This window comes from Falco peregrinus (assembly GCF_023634155.1).
Source record: "Falco peregrinus isolate bFalPer1 chromosome 12 unlocalized genomic scaffold, bFalPer1.pri SUPER_12_unloc_1, whole genome shotgun sequence".
Lineage (NCBI taxonomy): Eukaryota > Metazoa > Chordata > Aves > Falconiformes > Falconidae > Falco > Falco peregrinus.
In genome coordinates, this window is record NW_026599548.1 from 429907 (window position 1) to 450667 (window position 20761).

At 50.2% G+C, this 20761-nt stretch overlaps 2 protein-coding genes across 7 annotated transcripts in view; both read left to right on the forward strand.

The window, feature by feature from the left end:
• The window catches only part of WIZ (WIZ zinc finger), a 62017-nt gene extending 60560 nt beyond the window's left edge, over nucleotides 1-1457 (forward strand). For all 6 annotated transcript variants that reach the window (XM_055793138.1, XM_055793140.1, XM_055793139.1 and 3 more), the window contains one exon: nucleotides 37-1457. In XM_055793138.1, coding sequence (XP_055649113.1) covers nucleotides 37-196 — 160 coding nt within the window. In that variant the 3' untranslated portion in view covers nucleotides 197-1457. The remainder of the gene's footprint in view (nucleotides 1-36) is intronic.
• Nucleotides 1458-2339: 882 nt separating this feature from the next.
• AKAP8L (A-kinase anchoring protein 8 like) lies at nucleotides 2340-14677 on the forward strand. Its single transcript, XM_055793133.1, has 13 exons — nucleotides 2340-2481; nucleotides 3902-3934; nucleotides 5003-5243; nucleotides 7228-7696; nucleotides 8141-8264; nucleotides 8414-8469; nucleotides 9116-9152; nucleotides 10364-10472; nucleotides 10826-10967; nucleotides 11417-11522; nucleotides 12097-12227; nucleotides 13016-13111; nucleotides 13567-14677. Exons 1-13 carry the CDS (start codon nucleotides 2355-2357, stop codon nucleotides 14020-14022), a joined length of 2127 nt encoding a protein of 708 aa, XP_055649108.1. The 5' UTR covers nucleotides 2340-2354; the 3' UTR covers nucleotides 14023-14677.
• Nucleotides 14678-20761: the final 6084 nt, after the last annotated feature.

The window sequence follows — 20761 nt, forward strand, 5'->3', positions numbered from 1 at the left end:
CCCCCCGCCCCGAGCCGACGCTGTCTTCCCCCATAGGTTCTGCGAGGTGGAATTCCAAGGGCCCCTCTCCATCCAGGAGGAATGGGTACGGCATCTCCAGCGACACATCCTGGAAATGAATTTCTCCAAAGCGGATCCTTTACGGGGCGAAGCTCCCCCAGCCCCAGACCCCCCCACCCTCGCCGAGGCTCAGTAACGGGAGCCCCCACCCTCACGGTGACCGAGCCGGCACAGGGAAGCGACACCATCCCCCCCCCCCTCCCCACATCCACGATTCCTTTTTTTTGTTGTTACTTTTTTTTTTTCGGGAAAGGGGGGGATCGAGCGCTGCCTTTGCCTCTCCGGAGCTTCCCACTTTGTCCGGGGGAATGAGCTGGCGGGGGGGGCACAATCCCAGCTACAAGCACTACATGGATCAAGACAACCCTCGGCGATCGACCCTCGGTGATCCCACGGGAGACACCGGGATCCGGCACCGGATCGGGGAGGGAACAACTCAGTGTCGGTCTCGGGACAGGACGGGGAATTATTCCCCTTCCTCGCTTCCCAAAATCCGTGTGGGTTTTGGTTTTTTGGTTGGGTTTTTTTTTTTTAGGTTTTTGTTTGTTTGTTTGTTTGTTTTGATGATTTTTTTTTTTTTTTTTTTTTTTTTTTTTTTTTTTTTTTTTAACCCAAAGAACAAACGCTGTCACCTTTACCGATGGCGATTCGGGATGGAGCCGGGCCGGAGGGGAATTTCAGGGAGCAGCCACGTTCCCGGAAAACGCTGTGGATTTTGTATATGACCCTTAGAGTTAATGTATATTCGATTTTTTTTTTTTTTTTTTTTTTTTGTTCTCTCCATAGGCGATGATAAAATTTAGCCTCGCGTAGATGTCGGAATCCCTCAGTTCCGGGGTTGCATGTTGCCCAAAATCCCCTTTTCCTACACCAAAAAAAAACCTGCCGCTGCTTCCCTCCCGCTTTTCCCACCATCCGGTGGGATTCACACCCCATCCCCCCCCCGCCTCCCCCCCGGCTGCATCCCGATCCACCGGAGAGGAGCAGAGCGGGTGGGAGCTCCAGTGGGAACAGGGAATTCCCAGTTTTCCAGCCGGGATGGGCCGCCGCGGCGCTGGGAGGATTCGGCTCAGCCCCCACCCCTCCCCCCACCCCCCTCTCACTTTCAGCGTTGCTTTATTATTTCTTTATTTTTCCCGGTTTTTCCTCGTCTAGCTCCATAGACCTCCTGACTTTTTTAAACTCTAGATTTGTGTAGAAATAAGGAATATTAAGGAATATTCATTTTTATTTGGAAATCCCAAAACTTCCGAATTTCGGAAGGAATTTTAACGGATAAATTTTTTTTCTTTTTTTTTTTTTTTTTTTTTTTTTTATTTCCAATTTTTTGGGACATATTCTGGTGATTCTTGTACCCGGGAATATGGGACGATGGATTAAATTCTTCTGGAAATGAAGCCGGGAGGAGAGCAGAGTCTCTGGATACCCAGAATGTTGGGATGGGGTGGGGGGGTGGGGGAGGTGGTTTTGGGGGGAATGGGGGTGATTTTAGGTCTCAGGGGGGAGGAGGGCAGGGGTTGGGATGTGGGGACGCGGGTCAGGATGGGGACGTGGAGCTGGGATTTGCCTTGACCCCAAGGAAAGGGGGGCACCGGGGCCAGGATGTGACCTTGACCCCTGGGAGAAGGGGATGCCGAGGTCAACTGAGGTCATCACCTCTGGCCACTGGGATCGAGGCAGGGCCGGTCCCAGCGATTGGGGACACCGGGGTCAGGATGTGACCTTGACCCCTGGGAAAAGGGCCGCCGGGGTCAGGCTGGGGTCACGCCGAGGCCACCGCCCCGTGACGGCCACCCCCACGGCAGATACGGATGTGCCCCCGCCCCTCCCCCCCGCCGAGCTCCCCCTTTACCCTGCGCCGCCGCCAGGGGGCGCCCCCACCACGAGGCCCCCACGCGGGTGGGTCGCGCGGGGCGCTGGCAGGGCGGGGCCTTCACGGAGGCAGCCAATAGCAGCAGTTGCTGCGGCGAGGAGGGGCGGGGCTAATATCCGCGCTATTGGCGGAAGTAGGGCCGCCCCGGTCTCTAGCTGACCAATGAGAGAGCGCAGCGGGAGCGGCCGTGCCTCCTCGCGGGGTGACCGCCGCCCTGACCAATCAGCGCCTGGCCCCGCGGGTTCCATTGAGGGAGACGCCCGCCGCGCCGCGATTGACACTCGCACCCGCCAATCACCGTGGGGCCGCCCAGCGGAGGGGGAGGGGGCGCCGAGCGACACCCACCGACCGCCAATAGGAGCCGCGGATCACACGGGGAGGCCGGACCAATGGCGGCGGGGCGCTGTGGGGCCGCCGGCCAATGAGCGCGGGGAAGGCGGTGCGCCGCGGCCAATGGGGCGGGGAGGCGGGGTCCGCGCGCCGCCGTTGCCGTGTCGCGCAGAGGGAGGCGGCGGCGGGCGGCGGCGCCGCCATCATGAGCTACTCAGGTGAGGGGCGGCGGCGCAAGATGGCGGCGGGGGCGGCCCCGCGGGGGGAGCCGGGCCGGGGCCGGGGGCTGCCAAGGGCCCCGCCGGCCCGGGGCTGGGGGGCGGGGGGAGGCCGCGGCCGGGTCGGCCCCTGGGGGCGGGTGCCGCCGGTGCCGCCGCCGGGCCTGGCTCCGTCCTGGTGTCAGCGTCCCCCAGGGCGTGGGGCGGCTCCGGCCCAGCCCTCGGAGCTGCCCCGCGGCTGCTGCAACCCCGGGACCCCGGCCCGCTGCCACCCGGTGGGGCGTTGGAGGCTGCCGGCCCCGGGGGTCTACCGTCCCCGGGGGGGTGGGGAGCGGGACGGACTCTTTTGCTGACAGAAAAATGATTTATTTTTAATTAATTTTTTTAATCAAGCTTCATTGGCTTCTCTCTGACAGCCGCCCGGCCGCGGCTGCTGACAGGGTTTGCTCGTCCGTGCTCGGGTTGGGGCAGCAGCGGCGTTTTTACCTTTTTTTTTTTTTCTTTTAATCTTGATTTTATTCTTTCACCCGCTCCTGGGGTGGCCTCTCCGCTCACCTGTGGAGTGCGGCGGCTGTCGGGGCAGATTTCCCACTGTTCGGTGTCTCCTGGAAGGGGCTTAGGCTCTAACAGTGATGCTGGGCAATGGAGAGAAAAAGAAGTTTAATAAATTAACCTTTCCTACGAGAAAAAGAGTTTCTAATTAAGGGGGAAATCACAGTGAGAAGCTGTGAGGTAACATCGTTTGCCCGTAGCATCCATAGGGATCGATACCTGGATCGATACGAAGGGAAGCTGTACGTATACATACCCTGATTAATGAGGCTGTAATTAATTGGAGAATTAGCGCTGGGGTAACAGTTCCTGGAGCGGACTGTCGGCGTCCCACCCGCGGCTCCTTGGGATCGTCCCATCCCTTCCCATCCCGCTATCTCCCAACTTCTTGCCGGTTTCCCACAAGGGCAAAGTGCAACGACGTCGCCGAGATACGTTTTGCCCCAAAGGGCGTCTGTATGTCAGTCCCGGGATGCTGCGGGTTGGCGGATGGTGGGATTAAAACTTCCCCATCGCGTCCCAGTCCCGCCATTTTAGGCGTTAATTGGGGCGGGGGTTATTCCATGCAAGACCCCTCTTGCTTTCCCGAACGCTTCACCTCTGCTCCCAAAATCCTCAGTCGTGGAAATCGCTCCTGGGAGCTCAGCTTGAAATTAAAACCTGTGTTTTTTTGCCTAAAACAAGCAAAGAATGTAGCCCTTGCGGGGACGTGACGACGTTAAGGTGTGATTTCCTTGATATTTGGCGCAAGACCCGCGGCTTATCGGGGGCGTCGTTCCATTTTGACGCTGGGGAACAAGGATCTTTAGCGGCGAACGCCATGATAACGATAGGCTCATCCCTTAATTGCTTTCTGCTCTTTTTCTAGGTTATGGAGACTGGAACTCTGGGACGAACAGAGGCAAGTACAGTAAAAACTGGAGTCATGGTTTAGTACCTTCCACTTCAGATGTGTTTCCTGAGCCAGAGGGGAACACGCTGCCGTCAGTGACAAACAGCCACTGTCCCTGCTGCAGCGCAGACCCTGTGTAGCCTCTTACTGTTCCACCCGCGCGACCATTTTCTTTTTTATTTGAAAAATTTGCCTAGAAGCCAACAGAGAACGTTGCTGCTGTCACTGGTTGCGCAGGAAAACTGTTTGAGGCGGAATCCTTGTTCTTTGGGGTTGTCCCACCCCCCAGAATAGCCCCCACTTTGCTGCCGCCTGGCAAACCCGCGCAGGTGATGATATAAATTGAGGCTTGCGGAGAAGGAAGAAACAGAAATTCCCTCTCTGCATGTGCCAGCAGCCAAATAAAACGCCTGGGGGAAGAAAAACCTAAATTTAAAGCTGCAGCAGGTTTTTAATTGGCTTCTGTGTTGTTCCTGCTGTGGTTTTTTTTTTTTCTGTTTATAACAGTTGGGGCCTCCTTAGCCAGAGGAGAAGCCTCTCTGTTGCTTTTTGATATAAAAATTTGTGGGGAAACACGAGGCCGAAAGCATTTGTGCTGTCGGTACTCAGCTGTACCGCCTCCAAAGAGCACAGGTACACGCTGTAGCATCACCCCTTTGGATTTAAGTGCTTATAAAGCAGCTTATATAGGTCCTGGTGGAGGTATGTCCCAGCTGTGTTCAGCTGGCCGCCAACAGTTTGTACCAAACTTAAAACCAGCTGAAAATGGGGGTTCCAGATCTCTGTTAAGCCAAAACAGGTTTTTCTGGAGGCTCTGCCTTGGGCCGTGTTCGTTCCTCCCCGGACAGAGGAAGCTATAAACTATGGCTGTCTTTTTATGGGAATTTTACAAGCAAATCGTTCCCTTAAACCTGTGCGAGCTCAACAGTTCAAAGTTTATAAGCGACTTAGAAATTTGAGTTTTGTTTTATTTTAACTCCTTGTGGCGAATGCTTGGGCCATCTGAATTCGGATTAAAATATTAGCAAAACCGGATAATTGGAAATAAATCCAGCTCTCTTATTTTTGTTGTTCCAGGTTACGAGGGATACAGTTACGGCTATGGATATGGCCAGGATAACTCGGGCAATTATGGATACGGCATGGCCGCTTCGAACTCCTGGGAAATGGCCAATTCGGACGTTGACATGAACCCCGACGGTTCGGGCGGTGGCAACGCCGACGCTGTCATCACGAAAATGAACCAGCGCTTGGACATGGTGTCGCACATGGATACGGACACGATGCAAGGAGGCCACTACGGCTCTGGCGGAGACAGGTGAGCGCAGGGCATGAGGTGAGGAGGCGCAGGAATGATCTGTTGCTTGTGAAGCGTCGTTACTGCTCCGTTTGTTCCTCGCTGGTCTCGTTCTTGCCCTTTCCAGCACCGTGACTCAAGCGAGCATCTGGAGCTGGCTCAGCTGTCCTCCGCTCACCTGCAAATAGGAGCTTTACGCTAAATTTCCATCCGTGTCTTGCAAAACAAATCAAACAATTACAAGGAATACTCTCACGAGCTGACTTGTGTACTTCAGGAGTAGTGCTAAGGAAAACAAAGGACTGAGTTTAAATTACTAATTTTGATGAATCGGTTGGCTGCTGCAGTGAGGTTTTGGTAGCCAGTGTTGCAGTGGATGCTCAGTTCTATGACACCATCAGCGCCTCACTGATCTTAATTAATGGTGAAGTACTAATAAACAGGGTGCTTTCCCCAAAGATTTCTGATTTATTAACATGCACTATGAGTTTTGAGCCAGGACTTGGTATTTCTGCAGGGTGACTACTTAGTCAGGGTTTTTCATGCCTTAAAGAGGTAAAAGGATGTTGGACAAAGCAAAATTCAGGAGTAAATATTAATAAACATGATGTGGCTCTTTGCTGCTCCATTCCTGTATTTCCAAAACAGTAAAGCTCCTACGAAACAGTATGTCTGTGTCTCCTACAAAATAATATACCCATACTTTTATATCAGATTGATTTCTTTTGGTCACTTGCTTGCTTTAAGCACACTGGAATGGGGTTGCCGAGTTGGTTCCCCAGCTTCTTGTCCCTTCAGACATCGTTTTGAGCCTCTCCCCTTTGATTTCGTGTTTCCACTGCTTCAGCACCCCTGCACCATGGTTGGGAATGGGATAGACTTGATTAAAAGGTTAGAAAATTCCCGCTCCGTGCAAGAAACAATGAGAAATGCGGTAAAGAGGAAGATCAGTCCCTGGCAGAACGCTGGCTCTGGGCTACAAGGAGCTGCTCACCCTCCAGCTGCTCCGGCTTTACATGTAACCGGACACCGGCAGCTCCTCCATCAGTGCCTGACCTGATTTTTGAAGGCCCAGCGTCTCTCCTTAGATCAGCGGGGTGACTTTCTTCTGACCTTGGAGCCATGATAACATCTTTTTTATTCCCTCCGCTGATTCCTGTCTCCCTGCTCACAAGGTCTCGCTGTCGAGCGCAGCGGCGAGGGGCCGTGCTTTGATGAGGTTCGTTAGTTCAGCGTCACGATCTTTTCTCAAGCACCGGGTTTCCTCCTCGCCTGCCTTGTCAGTCAAAGTGCTGCCAGCAAACGTGCAGAGCCTTAAACTCCAGCACAAAGCGTTTTAGTATTGCAGAATGTAAAGTTCAAAACCCTCCGCTACCTCATTTCCAGGAGGGAAAACTGCATTTAAAATGAGTAGGGTGTATGTTGGCTTTCCAGCTGGTAAAAGTAGTTGGTTAGTAGATCGCATACGGAGAGTGAGGAAAGATGAGTCTGGAATAGGTCTTTGGTTGTGCCAAGGTATTCCTTGAGTAGCGGAGGAGTAAATTTTACAGTTCCTGGAAGTATTTCTGGCCATGGTGCAACTTGCTGTGAGGACGAACAGCTCTTGGTTTGCTTCAGCTGCTCCTAGAGCTCGTTTGGGAGCAAGGACAAAGCGATGACCCCTCAGCCGGTGAAGGAACCTTTGCTCAGTGTGGTTGGGTGTTTTTATATTCATTTAAAAAACACTGGTAATTCTGGAAGAAATGGATGATTCGTGGGGCTCCCTGGAGTCGGGGTTTTCTCGTGTCCACAGGTCTCTGGTTCCTCCACCACTGGAACTTGAAACTTTGGAAGTTCTGTCACCTGCTGGTCCCTGTCCTGTCCCACTATGCAGTGAAATGTGTCCTGTGTTGAGGGACGCATCTGCTGGTGGAAAAATAAACCCAGAAATCTCTGCCAGCGGGTTTTATTTCCTTAATCTTTGCTGCTCTGCCTCAGTGGTGTCTCACTGATGTGTCTCTTGCAGGTACGACTCGTACGAATCGTATGACTCGAGGTCTTCAATGAACGACCGCGACATGTACCGCTCCGGCTACGATTACAACGAGTCGGAACACGACAACGATAACGCCTATGAAGGTCACTACGACAGCTTCTATGGGAACCGCCGGGATCAATACCAGAACCGATCGCGGGATAACTTTGGTCAGCGGGGTCAGAACTGGGGGAGAGACGGACGCAATAACAGGCCCATGGCGTCTTCCTACCCCGGGCGCATGGGTGGACAGTGGAACGAGCCTCCACAGTCGATGGGATCGCGAGGTCTCGGTCCCCACGGCTCCTCCAGGCTTCCTTCCCTCTTCTCCCACAATATTATCCCAGAACTAAGCATGTTCCAGGGAATGCGAGGCTTCTCGGGAAATATGCGTTATGGAGGAGGAATGATGAAACAACGAATGAGGAGAAACTGGAAAATGTGGGACTCAGATTTTAAAGTAAGTACTTGCGTGATCTCCTCCCGCCTGCTCGGCTCAAATAAGAGACTTCTTTCCCAACAAACCCACACGTCCTGCAGCAAAGGGCGCCAAAATACACTCTGAGAAGCAAAAATATATAACTCTGCATGTTTTTGGTTTGGTAGCCTCTTTCCTCCTAAGCAGACCGAGAAGGGCGCACTCAATTGCGAAGAGGTGTTGATAGGTGGGGTGCTTTAATCCAAAAATCTTTTGTTTTCTGAAATAGGAGAATATTGCAGCCCTTCACAGCTTAATCTCTTACATGGTAGAGGTGTGGTGGATTATGTCCTTCCTGATCAACTCTGTTTGTCAGAGGCTCGATACAGGAAGCTTAACTTGCTAAAAATGAGTAAAATAGGGCATCGCTGGCTGCGGAGGGCAGCTGCGGGTATTGCAGGGATCAACCTTTCCCTTCTCTCGCAGCCTCAGAAAAAGAAAATCAAAAAAGATCCCACCGCCAAGAAGCGGAAGCAAACAAACAGCTCCGATGAACCTGACAGCAAGGCGGCAAAGACAGATGGCTCCGATAACTCCGACTCTGACAATGGTAAGAGCCGAGCAGCTTGGAAGTGATATAAAGTTGCTGCTGTCTTTGTTTTTGGTGGAGCTGTCGTGCTGTGCCGTGCTTAATAGGGTGGCAAGATCGTTGGTGACATTCGTTATTTTTCTTTATGCCGACTGTGTTGTTTCTTTCAGAGGAGGGAACGGAAGGAGAATCGGGAGAAAAAGAGGAGAAAGAAGGCTCCAGAGGCGTAAGTAACTCTTGAAAACTACTTTATCGTGACTAAAAGCAGTAGCTCTGGTTGGAGGTGCTGGAGCTGGTGAGGGCAGATAGTAATCCTGAAGCAAGGCAGGTGGCAGAGGCTCGGAAAGCTTGGGGGCAGTGGATGGAAGCAAAATGTTCCATTGAGGGAAGTGTGGGTATTGTTGGGGCTTCCAGCAACACCCATTGGCCACAGTGTCACTGCGAGATGCTCGACGGTGTCAAAATGCAGCAAAAGATGCAAGTGCAAAGGGCTTTAAGTAAAGAAAAACCCCAAATCCATTACCTGCGATACGGAGGAGCCCAAAGTGTGGCATTATGTTGCCTTGCTCTAGACGGGGACTGAAGGCACCTCCCCACCGGCGCCCTTCGGCTCGGTGGGGGCAGAGCTCCTGGGTGCGAGACCTGCAGGTGTCGCAGAGGCATCTCCTGCAGAGCGAGCGGGTGCGGTGCCGGGTTTCCTGGGGCTCAGGGAGCGTGGAGCAGCCGGATCTGACGGAGCTGTTGCTCTTCCACATGGTGCTGGGGGGGCCTGGGAGAGTTTGGGAGGCAGCAAAGCCGGTGCAGATGTCAAACCAGCGCCCAGATGTTCACTTTCTCTAGGTGGTTTTAACTTCCCAACGTTGCATTTTTAGGAAGGGGAAGATGAAGAAGGAAAAGATTCAGAGAAAGGTGAGTTGGCGCTCATGACGGCTCGCTCGCGCTGCGAAGCTCCACGTGGAGCATACCCCCCGCCCCCAGCATGGCCAGAAGAGATATTTCCAATTAAATCCGATGAGTTTCTTCAGGCTCTTTCGGTTGTTGGACTCCATCTGCCTTGTGGCTTTGCTGTTCCTTCTGGTTCGTTGTGTCTTGACCTGAGCTAAACCTCTGCACCTTGGGGAGGGGTGATTTGGCTTCGGCGCAAGTCCCCTGGGGATGCTGGTGCTGTGATAGATGCCAGAGGTGGGGTCCTACAAGCGAGAGCAGCCGAGGCTCTTGCGTGTGCGGCTCCGGTGGGATTGCATCGCTGGCGGAGAGGAGCGGGAGGGCCTTTCCCAGGGCACCGATTCGCTTGCTGCTCAGGATAAGACCTGTCGGATCTCTGCTGACAGGGGGGACAGGGGACTAGCTCAGCGGTAACGTCTGCATTTAGTCGGATGGATCCTATCCTTTGTGTCTGCTCAGGGATAGGGAAATGCGGTAAAATCCCTGCTAGGGAGCTGGATCCCTTGGTCCCAGGATTCAGGGAACCAGATTTAATTTCCCACTGTCCCGTAGACTTGACTTTGGGGAAGTTGTTCAGGCTGTGAAGCGGGATGGAGCTTCCCGGCTTGGAGAGACGGGACTGGTTAGGGAAGCACCGTGATACCTGAAGGGCGATGCCTGGGTGGTCCGGGCTGCCCGTCCCACTGCTGGGCAGTGTAAATTTGATCCTGGGATGCACCCTCAGGTATGCCAGGGTGGGCAGACAGAGAAGCAGCTTCTCTGTCCCAAAAACAAATGGTGTAAACTTTTTCTGGCAAGTTTTATCGCATTGCCAGTTCATTTGAAGCTGAATAAATCAGTTTGGGTGATACTTTTTTTTACAAATCTTAACTAATTACAGGTAGTGGCAACCAGTAATTAAAATAAAAAGCTGGGAAACCACGTTAGAGTCTTTCTGCCGTGGTTTTCCCCTCTGCCCCCCACCCAAGCTTGTCCCAGCGCGGCTTTTTTGCGAACCCGGGGTGGATGACGCTGTTGTGTAAAGCAAAAGTTTCTCTGTAGTGTCTTGACTCTGCGGCGTCTCTAGGCTGTGCAGGTCGGTTGGGCTGACAACTCAACTCGTCCAGGGAAATTCTCTTGAATCGGGTGGTGTCCTCGAGTAGTGCCCTGAAATCCAACCTGCTTTAAACACTTAGGTGCTTTAACAATTCAAGAAGAGATCAGTCAAATCAAACGCAAATTGCAGGCGGGCAAGAAAACTCAAGAGAGGCAAAAGAAGAGGCATCGGGATCGCATGGTAGAAAGGTAACGTCTCCTATTTCTTTTTTTTTATTTATTTTTTAGTGATGTTGCTTTCTTCTCCGGGACTGTAGTACTTGCATCCTCTTTTTCCCAGTTGTCCCAGTGTTTTGTCTCCCTCGGAGAAGCTGTGTTGCTCTCCTGCTGGTTATCTCACTGCCCGTGCTTAAAAGAAAAATAGGAATGGGAAAACCTCTGGGAAACATCCCTTTAAGCATTTACAGGTTGGAGACTTCCAGAAGTTTATCTGCCGCCCCTTAAACAGAGCAAGGGGGTAGATCCAGTGAGGAGGCGGTACCCAGCGGAGCAGGAACAGATTGGTTTGAGTATAATTTCCCTTCGCCTGACTCTCTCAACAGGATCCAGTTTGTCTGTTCGTTATGCAAATATCGGACCTTCTATGATGATGAGATGAACAGTCACCTGGAGAGTAAATTCCATAAAGAACACTTCAAGTTTGTCGGAACCAAGCTGCCTCAACAAACAGCTGATTTCCTGCAGGTGAGTCTCTGGTTCCATTTCTGCCCTCTGGCTTTAAGAGTTTGGGGTTGTACGGGGTGGATTTTAGTTTTATTTAGGTTTTATGTTGTTGTTGGGTTTTTTTGAGATGCTGTAAAGCTCCTGGACTGCCTCTCTAAGTAACTGTCTTGGAAACTGTTAGAAAAGGTAGAGCAGGGTTGAATTAAAGCATCAGAGCTCTGCCTTGACTACCCTTTGCTTTTGAACGGGTTGTTCAACCTCTCATCTCACTGGTTGCACTGGTAGGAATTGAAGCACTTGCCCACTGCAGATTTTGATGGCCAGAGTACGTGACTTGCCCTGAAAGGCAGCACTACCCGCAGAGCAGTGCGTGGTGGGACTTGTAGGACTCTTCGGATGAGCACGCTAAGAGATGCACCTAAAAGTTGGAGGGTAAAAAAAAAATTAATGTGAAATATTCTGCCCTACAGGAATATGTTGCTAATAAAACTAGGAAAACTGAAGAGCGTCGTAAAGCGATCGAAGACATTAACGCAGTTATTCAGCAGATTTATAGGGACCAAGATCTTACACAAGGTAAGAGTTACTCCCTGTGTGCGTGCAAGAGTTCCTTCGTCGTGTGTCAGCTGCCTTGTCAAATCTACGAATAGTAAAAAGTAGTAAAAATAATAAAAAGGTGGGTGGGGGGTGGAACGTGCTGGTGTTGCTGCAAGCGTACACCTGTGTGTTCAGGTGCACTGTCAGCCACTCGAGGTTATTACCCTGCTTTGTGGACGGTATGCAAACGATTAGCTGGCTGAAGAGGGTTTTTATTTTATTTTTTTTTTCCAAACATGTAGTGCTGATGCAGCCACAGCTCGTGGCGCTCGTGGTTGTGGTGTGTGGCCAGGCTTGTATCTGGGCTGCTGGTGTTCTGTGAGCGTGGCTGTCTATAACGCACGCTCCGCTTGGGTCCTCACCTGCTGCCTGGGAAGGCTGTTTTGATGCCAGTGGAAGGGTCAGAAGAGAGTTTGGGGGGGTCGAGGAAAGAAGAGGCACCTGGGCGGGTCAAGAAAAGAGTTTGTAAAGCAGGCTGGGCTAAAATCTGAAACATTAGCACAAATCCCTGGATTATTTTCCAGTTAATACCGTTTTTTATCTTCTTTTTCAGATGTTGGCATGGAGCATTTTATTAAAAAGGTGGAGGCAGCTCATTGTGCTGCCTGTGACCTCTTCATCCCAATGCAGTACGGCATCATCCAGAAACACTTGAAGTCACTCGACCACAACCACAACCGCAGGGTGAGTGGGCAGCCTTGGGGGGCTTCGGCGGCGATAACAGGAGCGCGGATTTGGATGGTTTTAGTTCAGGTGGAGAGAAATTTTCTTCGTTGTCTTCAGTACGTCTCTCCACAGAGTCTGTGGTTCATTTTGATGTCCTTGTGTCACCAGAAACTTTGCCTTTTGCAAAAGCCTGGCCAACAAGGTGTTAGCGGAATTAAAGCACCTTCAGCAAAGCCTCATGCCAATCCCCAAATGAAATCTCCCATCTCCTGCCCCATTCCTTGTGAAATAAACAGCTTTGTGACTTCCCCGCTTCCACATACGTACAGGGTGATTTTGTTACAAGCTTTAGTAGGCCCACAAGCAGCGATCCGAGGTGATGGCTGTCAGACGGCTGCTCTTGCTTGGTATAAACCAGACCCATCAGCACACGACCGTAAACCTTGACGTGTCACTGTGGCGATGGTGAGTAGGCTGCGGTACCATCTGCAGCGCTCAGCTGTCCTGTGCTCCCTGCGCCTCGGCAGGATCAAAATGCACTGTCGTCCAATTTTACTCCTTGGAGACTGAAATACAGAACAATCCCACTGGTGGAAGTGGGTGAAACGACCCACGCAGCTTTTATTTGGCTGCCTGATGCTTTTCTGAAGCACAGAATTTGGGGCACATGCAGAAAATAGCCGATTTTTTAAAATACCTAAGTATGCTCTGTAGCCTGTCATCCGCTGCTGAGCTGTGACTAATTAGTGGCCTTGTAAGTTAATTCAGAATAAAATCTACGGGCATTTTGTTGTCCTCTTGTACAGGCTATGATGGAGCAGTCCAAGAAATCATCACTAGTAGTTGCGAGGAGTATTCTCAACAACAAACTAATCAGCAAGAAGCTGGAGCGGTACCTGAAGGTAGGTGTTTGTGGAGCAGCTTGGTAGGGGGTCGAGCCAGTAGCAATATCTCGGTCCTGTAGGAATTTCACGGTAGCTGCCGCTGTCCACTGAGGGCACTTCCTAGCTGATCCTGGAGGGGATCTGGGGGAGATTTTGAATAATATATCGGATTTCTACACTGCAGATGACTTCATCTGTCATCTCCTGCCCCGTATCACACTGAACCCTGAGCAAACAGGGTGAGCAAAGCCTCCAGCTTAAACTTTGCCCGCAGACCTGAGCATTGCGCTGTAGCCGCTGATATTAGCATTCATTTGAATTCTTGAGGCAGCATCTGCTCTCAGGAGCTGCTCACTTGACTGCTTCTGGTGCAACCATAACGCTGAACATCTTGGGAGGGTTTCCTGGTGTGAATTCCTCGAAGCAGCTAGAGATAAACTCACAGCAGACCAACGTTTGTCTTCTCTTTTCAGGGTGAGAATCCTTTCGTGGATGACCCAGAAGAAAAAGAGGAGCATGAGGAAGGAGAAGGGGGAGCCAGTGGAAATGTAGAGGAAGGAACAGCAGAAGGAGCAGATGAAAACAAGGATGAGGAGGAAAATCCGGAGGAGGAAAATCCGGAGGAGGAAAATCCGGAGGAGGAAAATCCGGAGGAGGAAAATAAGGATCTTGAAGAGAACCCAGAAGCAGAAGGAGCTGAAAATGAGGGGGAGCAAGAAGAAACAGAGACAGAAATTGAGGTGCAGCCACAAGCACAGACAGAGGCAGAGCTGGACGCGGAAAATGCAGAGGAGCAGACTTCTCCACCTGGAGAGGAATCTCTCCCCGAGGAAGAAGAGCAACAGCCAGTAGAAGTTGTGGAAGTAGAAGATGAGGAGGAAGAAAGTGAGGAAGTTGCTGCAGCACAAGAGGATGAGGATGCAGAGTAAACTCTGGAGGGGGAAGCTGATGTGTAAAAGACCTGTTGTATTTTGTTGGGTTTTGGGGTTTGGGTTTTTTTTTAAAAAAAAAAAAATCCATAACTGTATCTGTGAATTTCATAGCACATGTTTTGAGTTCTCATTCTACTAAACTCACTTAGGCAGTGGAAGCCTTTACCTGTAAAGTAATTTTTTGAAAAATAGAGGAAATTTTTTTTTTACCAAATCTTCATTTTTTTAGTAGCTAGATTTTGTGCGGTCTCTGTTTTTTAGATGGCTTTGTACTAGGAGAATTTCCTTTTGAGCATGTGTGCGAACCAGTACTACTTCACGATCTGGCAAACAAAACCTCTTCCCCTGGAATTGAAACTTTTTTCTATATTTAACAAAAGATGTGGTTTGTCCCCTTAGCCTGTCTATCTGGAAACATCAGAAATTTGGTTTCGAGGGTTTTCATTTCTGCAGCATATGCCGTTAAGGTTCTGCATAACTTCCATGTGACTGTAATATTCCCCCCCCCCCCCCCCCCCCCCCGATGTTTTAATTTTTCCTTTTAACGCGGAGCGAAACTTAAGTGGTGTCAACATCGTATTGTTTGTAAAACGCTTTTATTTTAAAGGTGAATGTTTTGGTGGGTGGAGATAAAAGGACTATCCTGAGATTACCTGTGCTTCTGCCTTAATTTCTGGTACCCTGGTAAAGCTTGGGAGAGGTTGGAGGCTTAGAACTGGTCTACAAACCCCGTGTCTCCGTCTTCTGATGCATTATTTGGGTTTGGCTCGGCTTTCTTCTCTTCATTCAGCACTGCAGATGGAGCCGACTTCCTCGCCTGTGTTAGCAGTAAAGCTGTCATCGGTTAATCATCACCTGGAGTACAGATTCTCCTTCCTGAAATGAGGGAGAAATAAGGAAATTAGTTTCCATGACACCACAGAAGCTATTCCTGCTACAGAGCGAGGCAGCTGGGAGCTTTCCTGCAGGATGGGTTGATGGATAAGGACATGAATCACCAGTGTGACACCACGTCCACTCTTAACAAACCTCCAGCTTGGTGTAAACTGTTTGTACGAGAGAAGTTTCCCCCAGCAACGGGCAGAAAGGGAGATTGAAACATTGACGTGAAGTCAAAGTGCTGAGGCTGCTCCTGACTTCAAAGCCTTTTGTCCAGCTCCAGTCCCTGGCGGCAGCGACTGCCGGGTGCTTCAGCGGTGCCCGTGGAGTCCTCCAAGGTAAAGGGACTGCGGGGGATGCGATGAGCTGCGCTCCGTGCCGGCAAGATTTATTATCCATGAAACCAGCCAGCTCAAGTCACGAACAGTTTCTCCTGGCATTGCCCGCTCACCTCCCTGAGCGGTGAACCCCTCTCCTGCAGACGGACATCTCAAATTAGTCCTGAAAGATTCTTTGCCAAACATAACGAATAGCCTGAGTCACTAAATACCTCGTTGGGACTGTAATGATGTGACTCGTTCCTTGTGCAGGTGCAGCTTGATCCTGAGGTCAACCCTGTGAGCTGCTGGGTGGCCAGGAGTCGGCTTCCGGCTTTTCTGTGGGTTTCATCGGACTTTTGGGGTGGTTTGGCATGTTAATCCCGATGCCCAGCTCTCAATTTGATACATATTTAAGCTCAGAGCGACATAATTAGCACTGAGTGCCATTAGTGCGCCGTGGCAACGAACCGGCTGCCTTGCGGGGGTGCTGATGGCGCTTTAGGGCGATGGGGGGATGATTCTGAAGGCTGTAAAAGACAAGAGGAGGGTGCAGGGTTAGAAAGTCGCCTCTGAAGCGTAATCTTCACACATTTTTGCTTTGGAGGCAGACAGGCGTGCAGCTAGCCACCATCGTCTGTTCAAGTTTAGCTTGTGCCAAGAAAAAGTCTCGATTCTGTTGCCTCCTTTTACAGCTGCTGGTTTTTCCTTCTTGCTCAGCAGTTTTGCGATGATTTCCAGGTTTCCTCCTGCTTTTCTCTGTAGAAACTCGCAGACCCAGATAGAATTAGCTGGTCCAATCCTGATGAAAAACAACTGGGCTTGGCTTTGGTGGAGCGTTAAGACGTCCTCTGCTTCTGTCTTGCCGCATTAGAGGAGGATGTTTTAATCGGGGTGGATTTTCGGAAAGTGTTACAGGGCAATACCTTTGGTTTAAGGTTTACTTCAGCAAATGGAGATTCAGTAATTGGGGTAGGCTGCCTGTAACCTTAAATATCGGGTCCTGAAAGCGGTGAGGTCTCCATGAGCCAGCCATTCTTTTTAAAAACAGCCGAACCCCACCTTTATTTGTAATAGAGCTACACCTTCCTTCTACCTTTCTGCTTTACTTCCGTACTTCCCCGTTTCTGCTGTCCTTATTTCTTTTAACACACCGTTAAACCAGCTCGAGAAACGCATTTTGAGAAGAAGGGCCGCTGAGGGGTGCTGGTTGCGTGTGAAATATGCTGCCTTTCCAGCTGGTTTTTTTGGGAGGAAGTTTTTCACCCGGTCAGCAGGGACGGCGGCTCCTCTCATCAATCCACTTTTGCTCGCCCCAGAAGCGTTGGCATCAGTCCAGATATCCGGAGAACTTCTACCAGGGAACAGCGAGTGGAATTGGAGCTGCTCGCTGCACTCCGTTATCTTCTACCTGTTGGTTTTTTCCCTACCCTGGTTATTAACGAGGGGAGGGCAAAATCGGCTGTCAGACTGAAAGAAAAATTTGTAATTAATTTCCTTCTTGTGTAATTGGGGCAGAGCCTGAGTGAGGTTACCTCGGTCTTCCTGAAGGTTGGGCTGGAAGGAACATCTGGCCTTCTCTGGGCACAACCTGCCTTCCTCTTGCAGAGGTGAATTTTATCCCTTCAACAACGGCTTTTCAGGTCAATTAACAGGCCTGTTGAGCGTTTCGGACACTCCCCTGTGCCGTTCTGCCGAGCTTTCTGCCTTCTGGTGATGGATTAATTGTACAACAGCCCTTCCCTTGGACTCTGAACTTTGTGTTCCCTTTCAAACAAAGGGCTGGCCGAAGAGCAAGTCCTGGAGAGGCAGCTGGTGCGTGCACGGAGGTGCTGAGCCCACACCGCCATTTGTGCTGCTGTATTGATGAGGTTTGGGCTCATCCAGCTTCTCGGGAGCGTTTGGGGTTCGATGGCTGCAGTGTGACGGGGTCTCAGACTCAAAATACTGATGCGGGTTTGTGTTCTGGGTCAAAGCCCTTGAATTAAGTGCAGATACATGAGCGCTGAGCGTTTCTATATGTAGCATTAAGGTTTTCGCGGCTCTGTGCTCCTCGAGGATGCAGGCAGTAAAGTCCAGACATCTGAACAATTAGTCACGCTAATTAAAACCCCTCTCAGACTGCTCAAAGCCGAGCAAGATGGCCCTCAGTCTGCCCGTGATCCGCAGGAACATCCAAGCACCTCATCCCCAGCGATGCTGAGGGCTCAGAGCATGTGAGGGGAGGCCAGGAAATCAACCGGGAAGGGCTCAGAGAAGTCAGCGGGTGCTAAAATCCTTCTGTGCTAGCTTCCTTGTAAACCCTTTCCCTGAACAAACTGTCTCCTAAGAAAATTGCTGCTGAGTAAGCAACCGGGTAGAGTTCACCGCTGCTCCTGGCTGCTGAGAGGGATGGGCTTTAGGGCAGAGGTGCTGCACATCTGGCTGTTGCTCGACTTACACCTGTTGTGATGGATTTTGGATCCTGCCACTTTTCCCCAAGGAAAGGTGAGCTAAATTACCGCTTCAGCTTCCTTCCCTCCAAGCTCCATGTAGCTTCTAGCCATATCCTGCATCGATTCATTGGGAGAACACATGGTTAAGCACTGCAATTTCAAATTCACGTGGCTCAGCATAAATATGGGTGGGTTTTATTTTCCCCGGAACATCCTCGTGCCCACCACAGCTACTGCGATACCTTTGGCATTGACCTTGGCTTGAGGGGTGGTAGCAGATTTAATTTGTATTTTCTGATTGTTCAGCCAAGATCTCAGCTTCTGCTAATGCTCTTGGGTATTTTATCATGTTAGTTAATAATAATTATAACCACATGCACCACTCAGCTCCTGACTGATCACCCCTGTGCCTGATGCAGCTTGCTTTTCTCTAAAGCAGTATTTTTGTAGCACCTAAACAAGATGGATCTGGGGAAGGGCTTGCAGGAAGAATCCAAGGAAAGAAATCACAGGTGGTTTTGAGGCAAGTGTTGGGGTGTTGCGGAGCAGACAGCCCCATGTCCCAGCAGTATCTCCTGCGGGTGTGCCTGGCCTCAAAGCTCTGCTTCCTTCCGAGGTCTCTGAGGCCATGGGGAGCATCTCACAGCAAGTTCTAGGGTGCTCGAGCTCGCTGGGGTACCTATCAGTCATCAGCAATTAAAGACAGCTGGTAGGACTTGTTTCTGTGGTGTTACATATAGAAATGCACTGATAACGCAGCATGGCGGCACTGATTTAACTCCTTACTCTGATTGTGAAGTTGCCCACAGCTTCATGTTCATTTATTTAAATAGTTTTAGCTGAGAAACACATGAACAAGACTTTAAATGGTATTAAATGGAGGACTTCTTTCAGGAATATATTGCCCAGAGCATCGTTTTATAGTCTGAATGTTTCCAAGCTAGAAAGCTGTATGTAATCTATAAGTACTTCCCTAAGGTATGGAAATAATTGTAGTAGGATTCTGTGAGTCTTCAATCAACATGCTGAAACAGCCACTCATTATGAACACAGACCGTAAATCCTCCCTGTTTCCTTCTAGAATGAGGAAATCAATTTATCTCAGCTCTAGTACCTGGCTGCTGTGATGATTTCCAGATTTAGTGGGTAAAGATTTCCTCCAGGTGCCACCAATCCATCTTCCACATCCCTCAGGTGACCCTACAGAAGCAGCTTGGGTGTTTGTTCAGCCCTTCTGTCCAAAATTATTAGGGTTCTCTTTGCTGGGTTTTCTATTCCCTGGGAATTTTCCTAATTATGTTCAAAAACGTTACCAGCCTGTTCTCGGGCCGTTCTGGCATTTGAGAGTGCTGGAATAACCCTCTCTGCTCTTGGAGCTTTTATTCTATTCCCCCCAAAGCTATCTCACAACTCTTCCCCTCCTGTTCCATCTCCTCCATCACAGCGTCCAGGCGTTGCTGCTGCAGACTGGGAATATCAAATGAAATCACCAAGCAGCAGCAGCACAAACCGAATGCGGTTGTTCCTCGCACAACTGAAAACTGGACTTAATGGGTTTAAGTGGATTGAAATAATAAAATAAAAAATTCCCTTGAGGGGCAACATGCATGGCTGTGCCACAAAACGTGCTTGTTTTGGGGGAGCATTGTTAGCCCTCACCCTAATTTTACCCTCCGAAGGAAGGATGGTGACCTGATGCTCTTACTCTATCAATGCTCCCCTCTTTCAGCACGAGCTGTCGCTGCTCCCGTTTTCCTGGCTCTCCCACAGGAATACAAGATTTTTTTTCCCTCAATGTGCATCTTTTCCTCCAAGCTCCATTGATCGAACCCTGCTGGAGCTGAAGGATTGCTCTCTCCCTTGCACTAAGTAGCTTCAATTTATACCAGGCAGAGCCAAGATGCCACAATCATCCATCCTTTCTGTAATTGACAGCAATTTCTTAAACAAGAAATAAATGTATGTCCTTCAGCCATTCGTGCTTTGGTTCAGGTAAAAAGGGAATGAAATGTGTCTGGAAAAGGGTGCGGAGCTTGAGGAAGGCCCCGGCATGGTTACCGCTGCTTTTGGCTGTCCACCTGGGCTTTCCTCACCGCTGCAGGTTGCTTTTAAGCTGTTGATTTAGAGAACGTAGTCAAAATTTCTTAGTGACTAAGTATCCTTTATTGGCAGCGCTGGATGCACAGGGGATCCTTCCACCAAACGTGCATGTTTAAGGTAGCTAATCATTCCATATTTATACAATGAAATAATGATTATTCAACTAATACAATGAAATAATGATTATTCAACTAATATCTATACATATTCATTATCTAATCCCGCCTACCCTCGCTTCATATGTTAATTAGCTTGTCAGTCCTTCGCGCTTGCGCAAATTCTTCCAAGAATTGTGGGCAGGGGTCTCTAGGAGGAAGGCCGTAGGTCTTCCTCATGATGTACTTTTCACCTCTTGCTTGTTATGTGATGGTCTTGCACATTTGCAGTGTTCTTATCAGTCTAGAGGTAATTTATGCCCTTGCTGGCCATCTGCTTTTCTTGCTTAATTGTTTCTTTTACCCTTATCTGTCCTCACCTGCTGGAGTGTTCTGCTAAAGTTTTAACATAGAAGGTCAGCAGATAGGCGGATGTCTAACAAAGGATAACAGAACAGACACCAAAGGTCGATGAATAACATATGGCAGTACATGATATCTACAGTTGTTACAGTGGTTAACAAACATTATAATGGTTATTCTTTAATTCTACTCTAAAGTTAGTTCACACTACATCACTGTTTTAACCTGGTTTTGGGCAAAAGCTGAGGAAAAAGCTACCACTTCACTGGCCTGGAGCCTCTGCCACCGCCTCTCCTCAGGCCACGCGTCCAGGGTGGCGGAGGTCAGGCTTTAGAGGCCCTTCTACTGCTGGGGTGAAGGGGGGTGAGGGGGTCTGGGGGTGATGTTTCCCCCCCCCACCCCAGCAAACCCAGTGGCACCGTCGGGGCTTCAGGGGATCCGAGGGAAGGTCAAAGGTTAGTTCGGGAGCCCGGGGTCGGAGGTGGGGGGTCAAGGGGCAGGTGAGGGCCGCACTGTAACATCTGCCCCTCAAGCTCCCTGGTGACGC

Excerpts from the sequence above, each read along its gene's own strand:
- AKAP8L (XM_055793133.1), top strand. The coding sequence starts at position 2,355 with ATGAGCGCGGGGAAGGCGGTGCGCCGCGGCCAATGGGGCGGGGAGGCG. Across the intron at positions 10,473-10,825 it reads CGGGATCGCATGGTAGAAAG|GATCCAGTTTGTCTGTTCGT; the intron begins GTAACGTCTCCT and ends CTCTCTCAACAG. Across the intron at positions 13,112-13,566 it reads AGCTGGAGCGGTACCTGAAG|GGTGAGAATCCTTTCGTGGA; the intron begins GTAGGTGTTTGT and ends TTCTCTTTTCAG.